The following is a 21,288-nucleotide window of genomic DNA, read 5'->3' on the forward strand; positions in this document are numbered from 1 at the left end:
TATGTTATCTCTCTTCAAATATTCTGTGGTTCTGCAGATCATCAAGGCGCGTGAGCACTGTCACAGATTGAAGAGAGAGGAGAAGAAGACATTCAAGTGAGAGAAGACAGATCACAAGACACATTATAATACCTTGAAGAGGCTCTGTAAGAGAGCAGAATGATAATAATTTTAAGTAATACTTCTGATAGATTTAGACTGAACTAAGTATAGAAATAATGTGAATGGCACTGCCTGTGAGAGATTGAAGAAGAAGACAGTGAAGAGCCTTATACAGCAGTGATGAAATCAGAAGAAGTTCTGAGAATGATTTGAGGTCAAGATGAAGAGAGAGAGAGAGAAGAAGAGTGTTACTATAAATAAGTAACAGCAGAAGAAGATTGAGAAGATATTGAAGTGAGAGATAAAGAAGTCAAAACTGGTAAGTTTTTTATTTATTGAGAGATAATAATTTTTGATAATGCTTCTATTCTCTAATTGATTAGCAGGAGCTGGCAGAGAAGAAGGGAATTGAGGCCTTGTTCAGGTCTTGAATGTGCTTCATGATTCAGAATATTGAGAAGGCAGCCCTGCTCTCTGAGCATGTCAATCTGCTTGCTGCTGGGGTGGAACCCGAGGCAGCAGATCAGAAAATGCGGGATTTTGAGGTGCAGATTGACCTGGCTGAGAGGGAGCAGTGGGAACCCTTCTCTGAGAAGGCAGCAGAGAGAGATTTTGAGATGATTATCACCTCAGATGAGAAGAAGAAGAAGAAGAAGAAGAAGAATGAGAAATGAATTGTGAAGAATGATAAGAAGAATGAGAAAGAGAAGAAAGATGATGAGTAGAAAAGGTTTTTTTCTTTTTATATTAGTTAGTTGTAAGTTCATAATTATTAATAATTGAAATTAATTTTGAGTTTTTAAAAATTATTGTACAAGTTGTAATCAAGTCAGGAACAATATATATATATATATATATATTTAACTATCATGATTCACAAATCACTATAATATATAAGTATCAACATTTTTTCAACATTGATATTCACAATATTAATATATTTTTAATGATATTATCTGATAATGCAATTTAGTAACACTCTTTTTCACAATATTAATATATTTCAAGAAATATGACAGAGATTAATCAAGATTGTTTGTTTACTTTTATACATTGATGATATTCAATCTGAGTTAGTACTAAAATTATAACTAAGCTAAGAAACAAGATTATTTTCTCTTATATTAATTCTTCTTACACACATCAGTGATCAGTTATTGAAAATAAATTATTATCTTTCTTAAATTATTATCATATCTTCTGAATTCACTTCTTTCACTTCTTTTACTTCTATTGAAGATTCACAAACTCTTCAAGAAATTACTGTGAATCACAAAGTCTATATTATTTACAATTCAATACAGAATGCTCTCTTTCAATCATGATAAATGACTACTTCATTCTTCACATCTGATTCCAGGTCACAAAATTTATGAAAAACTCAACACAAATATTGAGATGAACTATGAAATAATTATCAACAGATTGTATTGCAGATTACTGAAGAGTTATCTCTCTGCTACAATCACTGCAACTTCATTCAGAAACATTCATTATAAACTGGTCATGACTCTGAAGAAATTTCCTGACATCTGAAGTCATCAGAATGCAGATAACAAAAGAAAAATAATCAGAAAATTACTACTGAGCTGATAAGTTGCTCTATCAGGTAACAATTTTTGATAACACTAACTTTCTAATTTGAAGGAAATCATGTGAAAACAACTCTGTACCAGTACTCTGATTTCACAACTCTTATCTGATAACTTCTGTGAATAATTACTTTGCATGTGTATATCTCTGAATCTTTCTCTTCAATCAATTGAAAACCCTGAATTCTGAACACTTCTTCAAATGCTTAATTCAAATCTTCATATTTCACATTGATTCTGTCTTCAGTCCAACCTTGAGATACACTACAAAGTCAATATACAATATCTAGAATCAGAGTTGAAGAATCATTGAAGAGTGTCTCTCACAGTGAATGCATGAACTAGTACAAACAATCTTGCATTTATAAGAGTTACATGTTATTACATTGATGAGAACTGGACTTATCAAGAGACATTAATTGAATTTGAATCATTGATCAGTAGTCATACTGGAGATTATATGACAGAGATATTAATGACTGTGATTAAAAATGACTATTGAGATATTAGTCTCAGTCTTCTTGCAATTACAACTGACAATGCTGCAAATAACTACACTATGATGAAGAGCTTGGAGCAAAAATTGGCTTTGCATTCATGAAATAATAAACAAGGTCATATTCTCTGCATTGCTCATGTGGTTCAACTTGTGATGCAAACACTGATAAAGAATCTTAACATTGAGATGAAGAATAATGAGATGACTGGTTCTTGGGATGAGAATGAGATGAAAGTGATTACTCAAGTAACTTTTGCATTCACTTTGCAAAAGATAATGTTTTTTAATAACACTTTTTAATATTGCTTTTTGATAATGCTTTTTGATAACACTACTGTTAATTTTGAATAGATTGACTAATAATTTAAATATTATAGATTCAAAACATTGCTAATACAATTTGTATCTCTTCTAAACAATAATAACAATTTCATAATATTCAATAAACAAACAAATCAGTCACATCACTGAATATGATACAGGATGTTAGAATATGATGAAGTTCAACATATGAGATGACTGTTCAGACTCTTTGATTGCATCAGACAATTGATCATTAAGTGCAACACTCTGATTAGAAAAAGATTCAGATATTGAAACTTTCTGATATGAAGTGAACTCAGTTGAAATATGTGATTGATTTACTGTTTCAGTTTTATAAGATAATAAAGACAGTCTCAATCACTCATACATCAATGCTGCAGTCAGCCTGATGAGTGTATAACAGTTTATTTACTCATCTTAAGAAGCAGTTGAATCACTCAAAAAGAAATTCAGTCTGAGATGATGCTATAGTACAGGCTATTGTTGCTGCAAGAGATAAACTGGCATATTACTACAGCAAAATGAAACAATCTTTTGCAGAGTACTATGCTGTAGCAGCTCTACTAGATCCCTCTCATCAAGTTAACATCTACACTTCTCAAGATTGGACAGAGAAGGAATGAGACTCATATATCAAATTAGCTCAAGACTACTACAATGTCAACTATCAGAGATTTGAATGAGCAGATGTTTGAGATGTGAAGACAGTGAAATACAATTCTCTAGTAAGTAATAATCTTTGATAACACTTCATATCACATAGAACTATAATACTAACTTTGAAACAGAACTTGCATACATTGATTGCAACTGAAAATCAGGCAAAACTACATGCTTGTAAAACTGAATTTGACTGCTATCTTTAAGATGATCTGATAAATTTATGTGTCAAATCAATTCTAGAGTTATGAAAAATTGTTGAGAGTACATATTCAACTGTTGCACTGATGACACATGATATTCTGACAATTCCATTGACAGGGGTGGGAATGGAGTGAAAGTTCAACTCAAGTCAAGATATTTGTCACTATCATTGAGGACAATTACAAGGAGAAACAATCAAGAAACTCATGATTGTAAAACATGGAATTATCAGACAGTTTAATACCTCTGATCACAGTATATCAGAGGAGTGTAGTTTTCATGAGAAAGTGAAGAATAAACTTGCACAAGAATGTATTTAGTTGTTTCATGAGTGTTATCAATAATTGTTATCAAATTCTGATTATATAAGCAATCACTGAATGAACTGAATGAGACTGATTTTGACCTTCAGTTCCAGTCTCATTCTGATTTTGAAAGAATGATCATCTTTCACAGTTTATCCTGAAAAATTACTCTCATTTCACTGTTCTTGAATTAAATCTGGTCATTTTTCACACCATTTCTCTCAGAAATGGTCCATTTTCAGATTTTTTTGAGGCTTGGTCCTGGTGGGACTCACGCCAAGAAATGTATAGAACCAGACCAAATGAGACTAAATGTGAAATTCATGGTCCCGGCGGCCAGTCTAATCTTATCAGAATACTCTTATCACTGAATCTTGAATCAGAGCTTGTAATCTTACTTCTCTGAGTTAATAATCTCTTTAATCTGATATTCTCTTTCACTCTCTAGTGCTTCATGAATAGAGTGATGAGTCACAGAGTTCTCTTCTGAGAATTTCTTATATTTATGAAGTAAAGAGACATGAAAAATATTATATATCTGTAACTCAGATGATAGTTTCAATCTATAGAATTATAAACTAACTTTCTTCATAATCTTACAAGACTCTGTCTGCAAGAGATTCAGCTTCTTACTAGATCTCTATATAATAATATTTTCTAGACTTAGTCAGACTCTATTATCTTTCTTGAAACTCTTTATAATATACTTGAAGTCATAGTATCTCTTCTGATACTCTTGAGTCTTTCTCAAGAATTCACAGACTTTCTTCTGAATCTTCTGAATTCTCTCAGTCTGTTCACAAGCATCATCACACTCTATAGTGTACTCTCACAGATTCATCAAGATTATTCACAGATAAGTCTCAGTGAGCATCTTAAAGAGAGTTTTATCTATACTGACATGCTTTGAGTTGTTGTATATGAACTCTATAAGTGATAATTAATACACTCAGTTATTCTGATTATAATTGACAAAGCACTGCAGATACTGTTTTAATATACTTATCAGATATTCTGTCTGATCATCTGTCTGTTAATAAAAAGTCATGCTTAAATCTTATAAGATCTTCAGTATAGTTATCAGATCAGATCAGAACTCTTCTATAAAGATTAATTCTCTATCTGAGATAATATTCACAGACAATTCATGCAACTGAATTATATTATGAATGAAGATGTGAGTCAAATTCTTTGACTTTAAGTTCTTGTAAGTGAGTATAAAGTGTGTTATCTTGATAAAGTAATTCACTATTATCAGCACACTGTCAAAGTAGGTATCATATATGTTCTTACTTTCAGAGAGACTTATAAGAGTATTTATTTCTAGCTGTTCTCAAGGTTTCTACAGAATGAGTAGAGAAGTAAGTTCTTCATATAATCTGAATCACACTACTCACAAACTCTGACAAATAGTATAAGAATTCACTATCTTCTTCACAAGTTCTCATATCTTCAGTCAGAAGTATTTTCTTACAAGCAACTCATGAGTTCTAGTGTCTGTAAAATAATCTGCTAGAGAAGAGTCATGATGCCTTTTAATGAGTTCTACACATAGAAACTTATTCATAAGTACATAAATTCAGCTCTCTCTTCACAAGAGATTATTTAAGTTTCTTTAACTCTTTATTTCTGCAGGATTGATCTCTGCTGTGAGCAGTTTCTAAATATACTGAGTATATTTATTCTTCAGTTGTAGTTTAGACAATCTGAATAGAAGATCTTACAAAGACTTATACTCTGTTTCTTCTTATATCAGGTCTTTCACAGCACTTCTCAAAGTCTGCAAACTCTTCAGATTATAGATACTCTCTTCAAGAATTCTCACAGAGATTCTCAGAGTGTTAACTCTCAGTGTCACAGAGAGTAGTTACACAGACTTCTTTTCTCTCTCTCTTCTCTTCTCTTATGAGAAATTGAGAGACTCTTCAGTTAATCTCTTCACAACACTCAGTCTGAGCATTTTATAAAGCTTTTCTATCTTCTCTAGTCTCTCTGTATCTGTCACTCTGATCTTCTTAATATAGTCTGATCTGTGAGAGGGTCTGTTCACTGAGTTCTTAGTTTTCTTGATATATTCTATCTTGAATCAGAACTCACTCAGTCTCTGAGCTCAGCAAACCTGTTATTATAAGAGTTTCTTGATTGAAGTAAACTGTTATAAGCTGTTATAATCAGTTCTAACAGTAATTACTGTCACAAGGTTCTTAAAGTAGTGATGTCAGTGATGAAAGAATTTCACTATCATGAGAAGCTTCTAATCATGAATGTCATAGTTGATCTCTGCAGATTGTATCTTCTGTAAGAAAAAGATCACTGAAACTCAGTTCTCATTTAACTGTAGTTGCAAGACTATTTCTGAAATCACAAAGAAAAAGACATCTGTCTTCAATCTGATTAAGAGTAAGAAATCAAAGTAAAACAGTATCACTGTATCTATAAATATCTGTTTTAATCTTGTAAAGACTCTGTAAGCTTCTGAGATAAGAAAGTTCTCACAGTTCTCTCTTCTCAACAATCTTTTCATTCTCTGTTCATAGAATGACTTCTTCTTATTTTCACTCTTCAGTATATCTGTAAGAGTCAAGAAGATTCTCATAAATACAAAGATAAACTGTCTATAGAAATTCACAAAGCTCAGAAAGATCTGAATCTTATGAATACTAGTTAGCTTCAGTTATGATAGAATAGTCTTAATCTGTAAAGATTTCATCTGAATATCATCTGCAGTGATTATATATTCTAGAAAATTAATTCAGCAGACACTGAAGTTGCACTTTATAAGCTTAATATATAGTTCTGTCTCATCTAAGGCTTTTAACATACTTTGCATATACTCAGTGTGTTCTTTCTTCTTCACAGAGTACATCATTACATTATTCAGATATATTATCACAAAGACATTCAGATATGCATGAAGTGTTTTATTAATAAAAGACTGAAATGCTGCAGAAGTATTAGTCAGATTAAAAGACATCACTAGATATTCAAACAATCTCAGTGCAGTTCTAAAGACAGTTTTTCATTCATTCTCAGACTGTATTCACAGCTGTGTATATGTATTAATCATATTCAGTTGTATGAATATAACAGCTTCTGTGAGACAATTGATCACATTCTCAATCAGAGATAGAAGATAGCAACTCTTTATTATCTTGAAGTTCAGATCACAGTAGTCTACACACAATCTGAGATCTTTATTCTTCTTCTTTATAAACATCACAGAGACTTCTGCAGAGGCCTGTGAAGATCAGATGAAGTCATTCTTCAGATTCTTCTTTATATAGATCTGCAAGACCTCTGTCTCATGATGAGAGAGCTTATAGATTAATTCTTAGAAGAGTTTCTGCTCTTCTATCAAATCTATTATCAGATTCTTCTCACAGTGAGAAGAAAGCTCAGCTGTCTTAACTGAGCTGAACATCTCTGCAAGATCTCAGTATTTCTCTGATATCTGAAGCTCAGTTTTCATGATCATAAGGTTCTCAGACACTTATAAAGTTATTATATAGATGAGCTTGTCTTCTCTAATCAACTCTGCAGTATCAACTGCTTCTATCTTCATAAGTGAGTCTGTCAACACTGATTGAAAGTATAAATCTGACTTGCAGACAGCTATGTGCAGATTGTGTCTTTAAAGCTATACAAGTCTTAAATACATGTCATCTGTGATATTCATGATAATCACAGTTTTCACAAATCTTCTTCAGATTTCAGAGAGATCTTGTAATTCAAAGATAACTCTTGTAAGTCTCTCAGCTCTCAGGTCTGAGTTCTCTCACTCTGCTTGTTATAAGAGTAGGTTCTCAGTCTTTATCTTTTAGCTCATTTACTCTGTGAGCTTTAGAGACATCACAGTGACCTAGAATTCTGAGTTCATCAATGCTTCTCATACTTGCAGAGTAGCAGTATCACAGTACAGTCTCTCTCTATAAGCAAGTATTTTCATTGAAGAAGTAACAGATTCAGATGTCAGCTTCAAGATTCTTAAGAAGACTGTTACTGACTCTGTTCATAACTTCTCAAATTTCTATTTTAATTTATTCAGACAGTTTATATGAAGATATTCTGATTTAGAATAGATGAAGCAGAGTCTCTTTTTCTTGATCTCTCTGTTATACACTCTGTTTATAGAAGCTTATGAAGCTCTTTCTCTCTGCTCAGCAGTCAGACATGAATCTCTCTATATCTTATTATCTTTTCTTAGCAAATCTGTTCTCTGTTGTTCTGACTCTTACAGAGTCAGTCAATGATCTACTCTTCACAAGTCTGTGACTCTCACAGTGATCTGTAAGTAATGAATAAGAGTCATCAGTTTCTTCAGAGTTAAGAACTTAGAGTCTTACTTAATAAGCTTGTTCTGCATGTCTTTATTCAGTCTCTTTATAAATATCATCATTCAGGTCTTGTTTCAGAGCTCTGTTTTCACAGATCTCAATTCATATCATAATTTCATGAAACACTATGAGTAGTCTTCATCAGATTTCTTATCTCTTTTTCTAATATTGATGATCACAGCTCAGATATTCTCTGTTCAGCTCACAGAGTCTCTCAACTTATTCTTTAGATAGATTTTGAGAACAGATTATCAGAATCTCTCATGATCATTTTCTAGATAATTCAGTCAGTTCTTGACTTCAGTGTAATAGAGGCCTGTCATTGTATAGATGACAGCTTCTTCATCTTTTATATCACACAGCTGAGCTTGTAAGTCAATTTCAAATACAAACTTGCAAAAGCTTTTATAGATTGTGATTCAATAAGTAATCTTAAGTGATTATAACTTAAGAAAGTTTCTTTTCAGTTCATAGATGTCTCTGAAGATCATGTCTAGAGACTCAGTTTGAGAGTGTTTGTAGACAGTAAGCATTTCTTATAGAAAAATAGCTTAGTTCTGTAGAAGATGCTCAAGAATGTTCTTCACTGAGATTGATTTATTCATGAGTTCAGAGAATTTCTCTGTCTGAGATGCAGAGAATGATGTTCTGTGAGTGATTGATAAGTTCTCTGAGACTTCTTTTACAGAAGTTATTCATGATTCAGATTACTGCTTCTGAGTGTCTGCAGTAGAGTTCACAGAGATGAGAGTATATAAGTTTCTAGTTCTTTCAGTCATAACAGGTGATTGCTGACTGACTGAGCTTGAAATGTAAGAATAAGTGCTCACAGATGATTATTCAGATGTTTACAGCTTGACATGATATATACTGTTAACTACTAGAAGTATTCACAGTAGAAAGATAAAATGTAGAGATTAAATATATAATAGCATTCAAGCTGAGTTGTGAATAGTATTCATGAACTTCAGTCTATATAGTTGTGTGTAGTCAAGGGCCGCTAGCCCTATTGATTACACGAGAGATAGGAATAGAAGTAAAGAATCCGCGAGGAGCAGGATTTCTTACACCTCTAGACCTTCATTATTCACTCAATTTGTGAAATCATCTGCTTTCTTAATTGCAGTATCATTGTCAATATAAATGATCTTTGTAGTACAGTTGAATTGACATTTAATTCAATTGATAGCTTGCTTAAGAGCTTTTCAGATTTCTGATTTTCAGATAGCTGTTATAGCTATATGAAAACATAGATAATCACACATGAAATGTATGAGATAACACTTATCATTATAGCACTGTGTAGAGTCATGTGTGATATCTGTGTGTAGGCGTTCAAATGATATTTGAGATCTAACATAAAGACATCTAGATATTTGATTTTTTACATTAGATAGATAACAGAGTTTACAAAGCTCAGTGATAAGCTCATCTGCAGCATCTTCTAGATTAGTGATTTAAACACCAGTTGCATCATTTGCAAGCTTTTGAATGATGATTTTTGATGAATGTTCTAATCTCTTATACTATGTAGACTGAGTAGCTATAGAGATCTTAGGTTTTTGAGAAGGTTTTGTGTGTATTACCAGGTTGAAAGAAGAATGATTTGTAGAAGTTGAAGAATTTGAAGATTTCATTTTTTCAGATATAGTGATGTTAGATGTGTGTGATGAGATAGCTGCATCAGCTTCAGTAGTGAATTTTTCTGATATAGTTAAGAAAACAGTTATATTACTATATTCTGTAACTAGCAACCTCTTAAATACTTCAATATATGCAAAGATTGTATTATCTGCATGTTTTCACAATCTGAAGTCTTTTTCATTATAATAGATGTCTTCTATATGAAAACACAGTTTCCATGTGATGATATTTATATGAAAATTCAGAATGTAAGCTGTGTTAATGAGTTTGACATTGAACTGCTTTTCTGCTTCATTTATCATGATAGTTCTAACAGTTTCATAACCTTCAACTTTAGTGCTGGAATCACCTGTATAGACTTTCACATTCTCATTCACAGGTGTAAAGAATAGAAAATGTGTTCGATTATTGCATATATACTGTTTCACATCAGTATCAAAGATTCAGAAGTTTCAGAGATAGAAGTGAGAATATGAAGAGTTTATTAATATTTTTCAGATTTGCTGATTGATAGATTGATGATCAATAGATTGATAATTGATAGATTGATGATTAATAGATTAATGATCAATAGATTGATGATCAATAGATTAATAATTAATAGATTGAGAAACTAATTACTTCAGAATCATTTCTTCTAGAACTGCTTCATTAACATCTATCATATCTGTATTTGTGAATAAATCTCTAGATATTGCATGATCAATACATCTCTTCAATTCTTAATTCTTAAGAGCTTGATTGATCTGAGTTCTCTTCTCTCTGTTTTTCTTTCATTCAGGTGACTTTCTTGATGAATTGAGATAGTAGCACTGAGCGTATTAATAATGAGCTCCGTAGATGCAGTTTCTGAATGTCACTGATCTTTCATTAAGAGTAGTGAAGTTCATAGATTTATCTTCTTTGAGAATACTCATTTCTCTATATCATTTCTTGAAGTTCTTAACTAACTCTATCAAAGATATGACATCTTTATCACATCAGATATTCTTTACTCATACTTGTACATATTCTGTATCAATAGCTAGATTCATATTTAAGAAGTCTTTCTTCAAGTTGAACTGTTCAGCTATATTCATCTCTTTGATATTATCTTTGATAAGTGATCAGTCATTTAATCACTTCTCTATACCTCTGTTTTTCAGTGCTTTGCAGAGATCATGATATCAGGTTCTCATATTATCTTGATAGTCTGCAGTTGTGAGTGAGAGACAATCTCTTAATGAATGAATAATCTTCTTCATATTATCATTCTCACTGTGTACATGTCATAGCTCTGTGACATTCACTGTTCTTCATATAATATCTTGTATCTTTGTCATATCTTCATTCATTTTTTCATATTTTATATATTTGATTTTTCACACAGTGATCTTAATGTCATATACTATCTTGACCTCTGTGATGACTTCTTCTAAACACTCAGGTTTCAGAGATTCTTCTAGTTCAGAGAAGATATTAAGTTTATCAAGATTGATGAAGTCTGATATCTTCTTGTTCTTTGCATATTCTAGTATATACTTATATCAAAGTTTTCAATCTTCAGAAACACTAAGATGTACAGTTGCACTAGACATTGTCTTGTCTGTCATATCAGTCAAGTATTTTGAATAGATATGATCAGAATTCAGAGTGTATAACAGTTAATTATATCAGAATGTATACAAGTGAGAATCTATCATCTCAGTTCAAATAATAGTTATCAGTTTGAATGAGAATTAAGATCAGTGTATGATATAACAGTTAAGTATTTTGAACTGTATATGAATGAGGAATAATCATCTCAGTTCAAATGATTGTTATCAGTTCAAATGAGAATTAAGATCAGTGTATCGCGCTTCTCTTCAGATGCTGCTTATCAGAAATCAGGTATAACAGTTAAGTAGATTGAACTGTATACAAATGAGAATCAATCATCTCAGTTCAAATGATTGTTGTCAAATTCAAATAAGAATTGAGATTGTGATGTATCATGCTTCTCTTCAGATGCTGCTTATCAGGCTTATAACTGTCAGATTGAGTGTCACAGATGAATATGTTGAAGACATATAAATCTTATTTGTATCAAGATCTGCTTGTTATATTATCTGTACACTATCTCATATATCTATTTCATATAAAAGATGAAGCTATTTATAGTAAAATATATGTATGAGTCAAGAGAGCTAGCATAAGTGAGTATTAGATGAGCATTGTAGTAAGCTGATAATAATGAGAAATATTGTAGTAATACGATGTTGGTGGCGTTCAGTAGTGTATAACTATAGACTACTGAGGTAAAAGAGCTCAATCATCACCAGCGCCTGCTGGTAGAAGGGCCGATCAACCGCGGGACTCTTAACACTCTCTCTCGGATCAGCTATCACTAGACTGACCGTGTGACCGTGTCTGAGATCAGAATCAGAATTTTTGATAGTTTCATTGTCAATTTGACAGATTTCATTACACAGTTCTAACATTAGATAGTAGTTTCATACTGTCTCAGTGAAACTTACTGTCTACTCTTATCACATTTTTCAAATGAGATCATGATTTTCACTTCTCAATTTAAATTATTTTTATTGCTTTAAATGACTTTAAATCTTATTTGAGTGTTATCAAAAAGTGTTACTTTTTAAAAAATTAAAAATAGTCTAAAAAAAACCTTAAAATGTCTATAAATAGTAACTTTATGCCAAGAATGAGACTAAATGAGATCAAATGAGATCACTTTCTCATTTTTTTCAAGTCATGATTTCATTTTGAGATCTGATATATAGTCACTTTGCATGTTTATTTAATGATTAGTCCCAGCGGGATTCATGTTAAGAAATGTATGAGATCAGACCAAATGAGACCAAACATGAAATTCATGGTCTCAGCGGCCAGTCTAGCTATCACAGAGTACAATACTTTCCCTCAGTGACTCTCTTCAGTGACCTTCTCACAATGGCTTCTTTTTAATAATGGACTGGACCACTCAGTTCTAGGACTTAATGGGACTTCTAGGGCACACTCCTGGGATGTCTCTTGGCACTGTTAAAATGTTCAAGGGTATTTGTTAGGAATTTTTTAAGTCCATTCTGAGATTGAACCCATGCATGTTGACCACAGCGGGGCTCACGCTCAACGGTCTCATAACCTGTAGGCTACTGGGGCAAAAGAGCTCAATCACCACCAGCGCCTGCTGGTAGAAGGGCCGACCAACCGCGGGACCCCCAACAATAACCTCTTTTTCCTGACAAAGGACTTACTGCGTATGTTCCACCTCCGTAGAAATGTTATATTGAAACTCCAGTACTGGATTCAAATTGTGCCGGCCCGCATCTTCAATGTTTAGAGGCTTAGGTCCTAAAGAATAGGCACTCAATGGTGCCCAGCCAGCTGAGCAATAGGCACAACAGGCGTCAGCAGACCGCGAAATCACCTCTAAACAGTTTCAGGAGGGATGGTATTCTCTCTTACCACTTTTAAATTACTAGCGTTTGGAAGCGACTTTATGTTTCCACATCTCCGAACCGTAGAAATATGTCCACTGGCAGCGCTAAACCCGTTCTGGAGTATTGCGTCTTCAAGGCCCCGGAGAAGGGTTGCCGGCTTTGTAAGCGATTCTAGCCAATAAGCATCGACGATTCCTAGTCTGGAAGGCTTAGCAAGGGCAAATAATTTCAGATAATTTCAGTTCGTTCTCCACCTCCGAACTTCCCCAGGGCCAGGACGACGGACGGCCAGATCTCCTCTCTCCCGGCCATCTCACCCGCTCCACCACATCCCACCTCGCACATCACGCTGCCTCACACGAGTCCTCAGGACCTCAGGAAGCTGGCCTTCTTATCGCGCGCTGATGGCTCTTGCTAATTTATTTTCCAGGGTTAACGTTACAACCAGAACGTAAATAATAAAGACAACTCGCCTTGTGTCACATACTGCTGAATGTGAAACCCGCAGCCCCTCAGCCTCCTCTACTACCTACCACCACCCCCGTGTTCCCTGTTCGTCAGCGGAATATCCCACAAACTTCTAGATCCCGTCGTCGAGATGATTTAGTTAGTTTTCTCCATTGATAAGTCTACACGCCTCACGGAATTATCTTCTCATTGGATATTATTGCTTTACCATGGCGTCGTCTTCCGCTCCGCTTTTGCAAGGAGAGGATCTCGATCCGGCGCCTGGGGGCTCACGATCCCCTGCGCATATGGCCACCACAACTCTCAAAGTTGATGGAATGACTTGTGGCGCATGTACTTCTGCTGTTGAGGCTGCCTTTAAAGGCGTCGAAGGCGCAGGAACTGTGTCTGTCAGCTTGATCATGGGTCGGGCAGTAGTACACCATGATCCGACCATTCTCTCAGCGGAAAAGGTCGCGGAGATGATAGAGGATCGGGGTTTTGACTGCTCAATCTTGGCCACTGATATGCCACGAGAAATACCTCAGGTAGAGGAAGAGTACGATGGAGGGAATGATTTACTCGAATCCACCCCTAGTACACCATCCGTTTCGACTACAACGCTCAAAGTGGGAGGAATGACTTGCGGGGCGTGTACATCCGCAGTGGAAGGAGGATTAGCTGATAAACCTGGCGTCATTTCCGTAACAGTGTCCTTACTATCCGAACGCGCCGTTGTGGAACACGATATATTTGTGATATCTCCTGAGCAGATCGCTGAAATCGTCGAAGACTGTGGATTTGATGCTGAAGTCCTGGAAACCGTTACCCGACAGCTAAACTCATCTTCGTCACGAGGGAAGTCCGCGTCTAGAAAAAGATCGAACCATGTAACTACAACCATGTCTATTGAAGGCATGACTTGTGGGGCATGTACTTCTGCTGTCGAAAATGCCCTCAAAGACCAACCTGGGCTGGTTCGCTTCAATGTCAGCCTGCTAGCTGAACGTGCAGTTGCGGTTCATGACCCTTCAGTCCTACATGCTGCAGCAATTGCCGAACTAATCGAAAATGCCGGTTTTGACGTGCGCATCATCTCTTCCCGGGAGGACGACTCATTTCAATCACACACATCAGCATCATTAGCGCTAAATATCTTCGGCCTGGCTGGCTCAACGGCGGCTATAGATCTGGAGGATGCGCTCAGAGCAGTCGACGGTGTTTTGGCCGCTGATGTTAAGCCGTCTAATTCTCGTGCTTTAATCAGCTATACCCCGTCCAAAGTGGGGATACGACAATTAGTTGAGCTTGTTGAACGGGCAGGATACAACGCCCTCTTGGCAGAGTCCGACGATAGCAATGCTCAACTCGAATCCCTCGCCAAAACAAAGGAAATCCATGAGTGGCGGAGGGCATTTTGGTTCTCTTTTTCTTTTGCAGTTCCCGTGATGGTGATTAGTATGCTTGTTCCGATGTATATTCCGGCAATCGATATCGGAAAATTCGAGCTCATTCCTGGCTTATTTTCCGGAGAAATCATCTGCCTGCTTCTTACCATTCCTGTTCAATTTGGCATTGGAAAGCGGTTTTATATTTCGTCATTCAAATCCCTCAAACACGGCGCCCCAACAATGGATGTTCTTGTCATGCTTGGTACCTCTGCCGCATTCTTTTTCAGTGTCCTTGCAATGTTAGTCTCGATATTCTTCAAACCCCATTCTCGGCCGATGACCGTGTTTGAAACCAGCACTATGCTTATTACATTTATTACCCTCGGCCGGTGGCTGGAAAATCGAGCAAAAGGCCAAACATCTCGTGCGCTATCTCGTTTGATGTCCCTCGCTCCCTCTATGGCAACTATATACGATGATCCCATAGCAGCCGAAAAGCTTGCTGAGGGCTGGGGTTCTGTGACTGAAAAGGACAAGAACACTACTACTGCAGTTTCTACCAGCCAGAAGACGATCCCTACGGAACTAATCCAGGTTGGTGATGTCGTCTGCCTCCGTCCCGGCGATAAGGTTCCAGCGGATGGGGTCGTTATTCGAGGAGAGAGTTATATAGACGAGGGTATGATTACTGGTGAGGCTGTTCCCATTCGTAAAATCAAGTCTTCACAGGTCATGGCTGGCACTGTCAATGGCACTGGTTGGGTTGATTTCCGGGTTACGAGAGCCGGTCGAGATACCCAATTGAGCCAGATAGTCAAATTGGTTCAAGATGCACAGACCAGTCGTGCCCCTATCCAGAGAATGGCGGATATAGTGGCTGGCTACTTTGTTCCAGCCATTATCACTCTTGGGCTTATTACCTTTTTTGGATGGATGATTCTTAGTCACATTCTTCCAAATCCACCTAAAATCTTCCTTGCCGAAAATAGCGGTGGAACATTCATGGTCTGCTTGAAACTTTGCATATCGGTTGTTGTTTTCGCCTGTCCCTGTGCTCTTGGCCTTAGCACGCCCACAGCGGTTATGGTAGGTACAGGAGTCGGTGCCGAACATGGCATATTGGTCAAAGGCGGGGCAGCCCTGGAAGCAGCGACCAAAGTAACCCATGTTGTGTTCGACAAAACAGGAACCTTAACGATGGGCAAAATGAGCGTGTCGGAGATTAAAATGGACTCAACATGGTCCTCCAATGACTGGCGGCGTCGCCAGTGGTGGTTGATCGTTGGGCTTGCTGAGCTGACCAGTGAACACCCCATTGGCAAAGCCATTCTTGCAAAGGCCAGGGCAGAAGTTGGGGCAACTGATGACAGTCCACTCGATGGCAGCGTGGCCGATTTTGAAGCCTCAGTTGGTAAGGGGGTTTCTGCCATTGTTGAACCCACTTCAAGTGCTAGTAGCGTTCGACATCGCGTTCTCGTGGGCAACGCACCATTCCTTCGTTCTAGGGATGTTCATGTACCACAATCAGCTGAACCCGAACCCGAAACTTCTAAAATTACTGCCTCAATATCCACTCGGCCCATTAAAAATAGCGAGCACGCTGCAGGGTCCACTCTAATCCACGTTGCCATCGACGGTAAATACGCTGGCACAATCACTCTTCAAGATACTTTGAAACCAACGGCAGCAGCTGCCGTCGCTGCTCTCCACCGAATGGGCCTCACCACCTCCCTTATCACGGGCGATTCCCTCTCCACCGCCCTGGCCGTTGCATCAGCCGTTGGTATTCCCGCCTCTTCAGTCCATGCCTCTGTCGTTCCCTCCGAAAAACAATCCATCGTCGCTTCTCTCCAAGAAAGTCCCTCGACCATAGTTGCCATGGTGGGAGACGGCATCAACGACTCCCCCGCTCTGGCTACTGCATCTGTCGGCATCGCCCTCTCATCCGGCACAGACGTTGCCATGGAAGCAGCCGACATTGTCCTCATGCGGTCCGACGATCTCCTCTCCATCCCTGCAAGCCTGTGTCTGGCCCGCTCAATCTTCCGCCGCATTAAACTCAACCTCCTCTGGGCCTGCATGTATAACGCTGTCGGCATACCTTTTGCCATGGGCCTCTTCCTCCCATTTGGCGGAATATCATTACATCCCATGGCTGCAGGCGCCGCAATGGCCGCATCAAGCGTCAGTGTCGTTGTTAGCAGTCTGCTCTTGAAACTCTGGAAACGGCCCAGTTGGCTCGATGTTCAGAAGCTGGAGCGTGAGGCTGAGCTAGGTCTAATTGATAGTAGCGGCCTGGGCCGTGGTGGGCGGGGATCGTGGTGGAAAAAGAGTCCGTTTACATACGACGGGAGAGGTCGGGTTCGACGCACCTTCGCGTGGCTAGTGACACTTGGTTCCGATGCTGTGAATAACGTTGCTAGGAAGCGGAGAAATTCTACTGACGATGAGGGCTATGTTCCTTTGAGGACTGTAGAGCCTGTCTCTGTATAGTGCGTTTTTCCTTTGTTTTTCCTTTCTGTTTTGGCTCGGTTTGTCCTTTTTTTAGCCGGAAGTATCGGCGTGCGTGTCTCTTTACCCCTTCTTCTATGATTCTGGGTATTTTCTCAGCTGTTCGGCTGTATTTTCTATCTTACATCGCCCCCAGATTTTTCTTTTTCCTGATCGTGTAAAAAACCCTTTTCCTCAAAAACATTGAGAACCCTTTGCTATCCTCTCTTATTGTTATATATGTATACGTTTGGGTAGTTGCTATTATTATTCCGCTTATTTTTCTTCCCTTTCTTCCCGTACATATATATCCAGACACAAATACCCTTCTCGCTTTCTACACTCTATCTAGCTTGATCCATTTTCCATTATTTCCTTTCCTTTCCTTTCCTTTTTATATTCTTTTATATTCTTTTATTCTTATTTCTCTCTCTCTCTCTCTCTCTCTCTCTCTTTTTCTTTTTCTTTCCTTTTTTTTTTTTTTTTTTCCACATCGACATTTCTGCATTTGTTGCCAAAATAACGCAAGACATGTAAAGCATTATTTTTCATTTTTCCATAGCTTCCAATATAACTGTCTCATTTTTCATTTTTCCGCATTCCCCCCACCCAATTAGGCAAGATTTTCATAAGGTTATGCTATGCGTAGATAATCTTGCAAATATAACAATCCCCTTATTGAAGGTCTGATATTCGCTAGTTGATAAACTCTCAAAGTATTTAGCTAGAGAGCCAAGTAACGTAGTGGTTTGTATCAACCCGATAATCTATATTTAATATTGTCTTTAATTGCCAAAGGAGTGCGGATTTGGTTTTTACTTCAGTGCCATTATTCCATTTCCGTTCAATCGTGGAGGTAGGTGTGTGTGAGGACACGCGGAGCCATACATCGACAGGCGGACTTCAGGAACACTTCCCCGATATAGGAAGAATTGAACTTCAGATCACCCCCTCTCTCTCCCACCAATACCTTTTTGCAGTAGGGGAGGGTATTTAGGATAGATACCTAGAAGATAGTGAATTTATTTTATCTACCTACGTAGCCAGACATATTGTGTGGTACTAAATATATAGTTTCAAAAACAACGTACCAAGGATAAAGTTGAGTAATTACTATGTAGATAAAATAAGACCTGAAAAAATCGCCTAGTAGAATAAGGTAGAATGAAAGGAAACTTCCAAGGGGAAAGGATATATATATCACGCCGCTCAAAAACCTCCTTTCTCATACAGTACCAAGACAAAGAGGGACAGACAGTCTGGAGATCCAACGAACAAATCCTAGAGGCTTATTTATATTCCAGCGCAATGATCTTTCGACCTAGCCTAGCCCCCGTATCCCATTCCAAATTTCCTCTCTCGAAAACAAGTACACTTTTGACCCCCATCCTCCCCTCATTTACTCGCCTTCTTTGGCGGCGGGGGGAAATACACCGTCGCCTGGCTCTGGCCTTCTGCACTTGCACTTCCATTTGGCGGGGGCGTGCCATTTGTTGTCGATCCGCTCATCTGCGGCGGCGTGGGACTATGTGGGGGCGACGGCATGCTGAAATTCTTCGCGTGGCCACCGTTCGGCATGTCGGGGGGCAGGAAATGGTTTCGCAGAGGCAGGTCTGTGGTTCCGCCTAGACGGTTGAAAGCTTGGGTGCGCGGTGTCATTGGGGGGAAAGCAGTGCTGCCGGGAGTCATGGGTGCGTGCATGGGGTAGATGGGCGACTTGAGACTCTTTAGGTCTTCGAGTTCCCTGCGCCGTGCCAGGCGTTGTCTTTGCTTTTCGTGGATTTCCTCGGTGGGGAGACAGGAGTAGACAGCGTAGACGGTGTGGACGAGGAAGAGTGCGCTGAGAAAAATGTTGGTGTTAGTGGGCATATTGTTTTGGGCATGACTACTCCCCATGTCTCATTTGAAGAGGGCACTTCTATTTTTGACTCAGCGAGTAGGGGGTGGCGTACAACATCAACACAGTGCAAGCAAATGACCCTTTTGCTTGCTGGCAATAGCCAACATTGGACGGGCTTTTAGCGACGTTGCAGTTTTTGGTGAGATACCAAGGTGCGCCTGGTTGCGGGCGTTCCGGATCGGTCATGTCAGGGGAAGCTTGGTATGCAATTGAAACCGCGTAAAGCGCGGTCAATGTTGTATGCACAATCACAGAGAATGGCGGGTAGAAGACATTCAAGATGAACATAGGTGCTTTGACGAGCATGAAAAACATACTCAACACCGATATGACAAGGTTGAAGTGCGTAATGCTGTAATTCGACGGTTAGAGCCGCAATATTCAAAACATGGACTAAGAAGTTTGCCCTAGTGATGGGTAAACTTGAGGAATGGTAGACGTACAATTGACTCCAAGGCTTGGGTGTAGAATATGGGCGGTAGTTTGCAAAGGCGTAAATCATGTCCTCTGGGCCGCTATTGAAGCCATTCTTAGCTCCATCTTCCCACAGTTTCGTTCGATATAGATCTGGTGATGCGATGCCGAACAGGGTGAGGACTGCAATGGTTATGGGAAGTTCGATGCCGAGCAAGATCTTGAATAGGATGGGCGGCCGATATTTCCGGGGCAGATACCACAACATTGTGTTTCTCGTGTATGGAGAATCGGGGGATAGATGGATGGAGTATTGGGGCGGCGATTGGGCGAGGGTCTAAGAAGATAGGGCCCAAAGCAAATGCCAGATATTAGGATGGATCGAAACCAACCCGCTATTAACTGTTTAGTATGGATGCAGCGTAGAGTATGAGAGACGAGTAGTTATCTGTTCTCTTCAGGCCAGGCCTGCTGGCAGGAGGGTCATCTCAATTATTGTTGTCGCCAGTGTTGATGCACGGACAGGCTGAGCAACAGGTCGAAGAAAGAGGAGGGAGAAGAGAAGATGGAAGAGAGGATGGTAGGGTGGGACAGGAAGAATGCCAGTGAAAAGAGTTGAGCGCATATGTGTATTTAGGTACTTCTTCAACTCCGGCGGGCATGCAGAGCTACTCGCTCCAATCCCTCGCCCGCAGTTGGAGGGAGATGTCTGCCGGGGTCATGTTGCTCGCCAAGGCAAACTCGCTGTATGAGGGGACAGGACGGACGAATGATGGACTCCCCACCACCCAGGGCACCACAAAAGTGCATCCGATCAACCCTGCAGGCCATGGTAGGAAGGCCAGGGAGGCCGGATTGTCAGACTGGTGCTGAGCGACAAGCTGCCGCTGGGCCCCATGAGTGGGTGGGAGAGATGCACCCACCCACCACCGTGTCCAGGCCTTGCAGCGAAGGAGAGCCGGCGCTCAGCCTAGCGCTGGGTGTGACGATTCAAGCCGGTGGCCAATGACAGATCTCAGACGGGGATCTTGCTGCATGCCATCACACGCTACCCAGTGGTGTCCAGCGCCCATTGCAGCGCAATTCAGAGAAGACAGCGTGTGATTGATCAGTTGTGGAAATGGGCTTCAATGAAGAAGAACCAGTTGCTTGAATCATGCATGAATGTACCCCGGTTGTTCAATCTCTCATCACAAAATCGCAACCGGCGACGGCGCATACTTGAGGGCGGGAGCTTGGGCCCGGATGCTGGAGTGTTTGTTCTCATTATTGTTCTTTGTTCCTTGTGTGCTAAGCTAGTAGTTATCTGACATACTCCGTACATACTGTACGGTTGGAGTTGCTGGCGCTTCGATCGATTCCGGTAGTTCAAATAGCAGTGGAATATCCCCTCACGGATAATCTGGATATCCTGCTGTGGATATTTTGAGCAGACAACATATCCTATTCTGTGCAATGCCTGTGCGGAATATGGCATTTGAAAATGCGCAACCATAGGAGGTTTCAACCTATCAAATCAGGAAAACATCCAGAACGTAGCTTGCAGGCGATCAAAACATTTAC

General features: G+C 38.9%; 4 protein-coding genes across 4 annotated transcripts; 3 read left to right on the forward strand and 1 right to left on the reverse strand.

Annotated features, from left to right (window-relative positions):
- Positions 1-542: 542 nt before the first annotated feature.
- Positions 543-776, forward strand: BDCG_16719 (uncharacterized protein; the record flags this gene model as incomplete). Its single annotated transcript, XM_045425914.1, has 1 exon — positions 543-776. The coding sequence occupies one exon, from the start codon at positions 543-545 to the stop codon at positions 774-776; it is 234 nt and encodes a 77-aa protein (XP_045280379.1).
- A 12,395-nt stretch (positions 777-13,171) lies between these two features.
- BDCG_03293 (uncharacterized protein) lies at positions 13,172-13,488 on the forward strand (the record flags this gene model as incomplete). The annotated part of the gene is made up of 2 exons (XM_045418891.1): positions 13,172-13,244; positions 13,316-13,488. 2 exons carry the CDS (start codon positions 13,172-13,174, stop codon positions 13,486-13,488), a joined length of 246 nt encoding a protein of 81 aa, XP_045275361.1.
- Positions 13,489-13,760: 272 nt separating this feature from the next.
- Positions 13,761-17,414, forward strand: BDCG_03294 (Cu2+-exporting ATPase; the record flags this gene model as incomplete). Its single annotated transcript, XM_045418892.1, has 1 exon — positions 13,761-17,414. The coding sequence occupies one exon, from the start codon at positions 13,761-13,763 to the stop codon at positions 17,412-17,414; it is 3,654 nt and encodes a 1,217-aa protein (XP_045275362.1).
- A 1,010-nt stretch (positions 17,415-18,424) lies between these two features.
- BDCG_03295 (uncharacterized protein) lies at positions 18,425-21,281 on the reverse strand. Its single transcript, XM_045418893.1, has 3 exons — positions 19,755-21,281; positions 19,364-19,663; positions 18,425-19,251 (listed from the first exon to the last, which is right to left on the reverse strand). The coding sequence occupies exons 1-3, from the start codon at positions 19,991-19,993 to the stop codon at positions 18,807-18,809; spliced, it is 984 nt and encodes a 327-aa protein (XP_045275363.1). The 5' UTR covers positions 19,994-21,281; the 3' UTR covers positions 18,425-18,806.
- Between the last annotated feature and the right edge of the window lie 7 nt (positions 21,282-21,288).

Source organism: Blastomyces dermatitidis (assembly GCF_000003525.1).
Source record: "Blastomyces dermatitidis ER-3 genomic scaffold supercont1.3, whole genome shotgun sequence".
NCBI classification, from domain to species: Eukaryota; Fungi; Ascomycota; class Eurotiomycetes; order Onygenales; family Ajellomycetaceae; genus Blastomyces; species Blastomyces dermatitidis.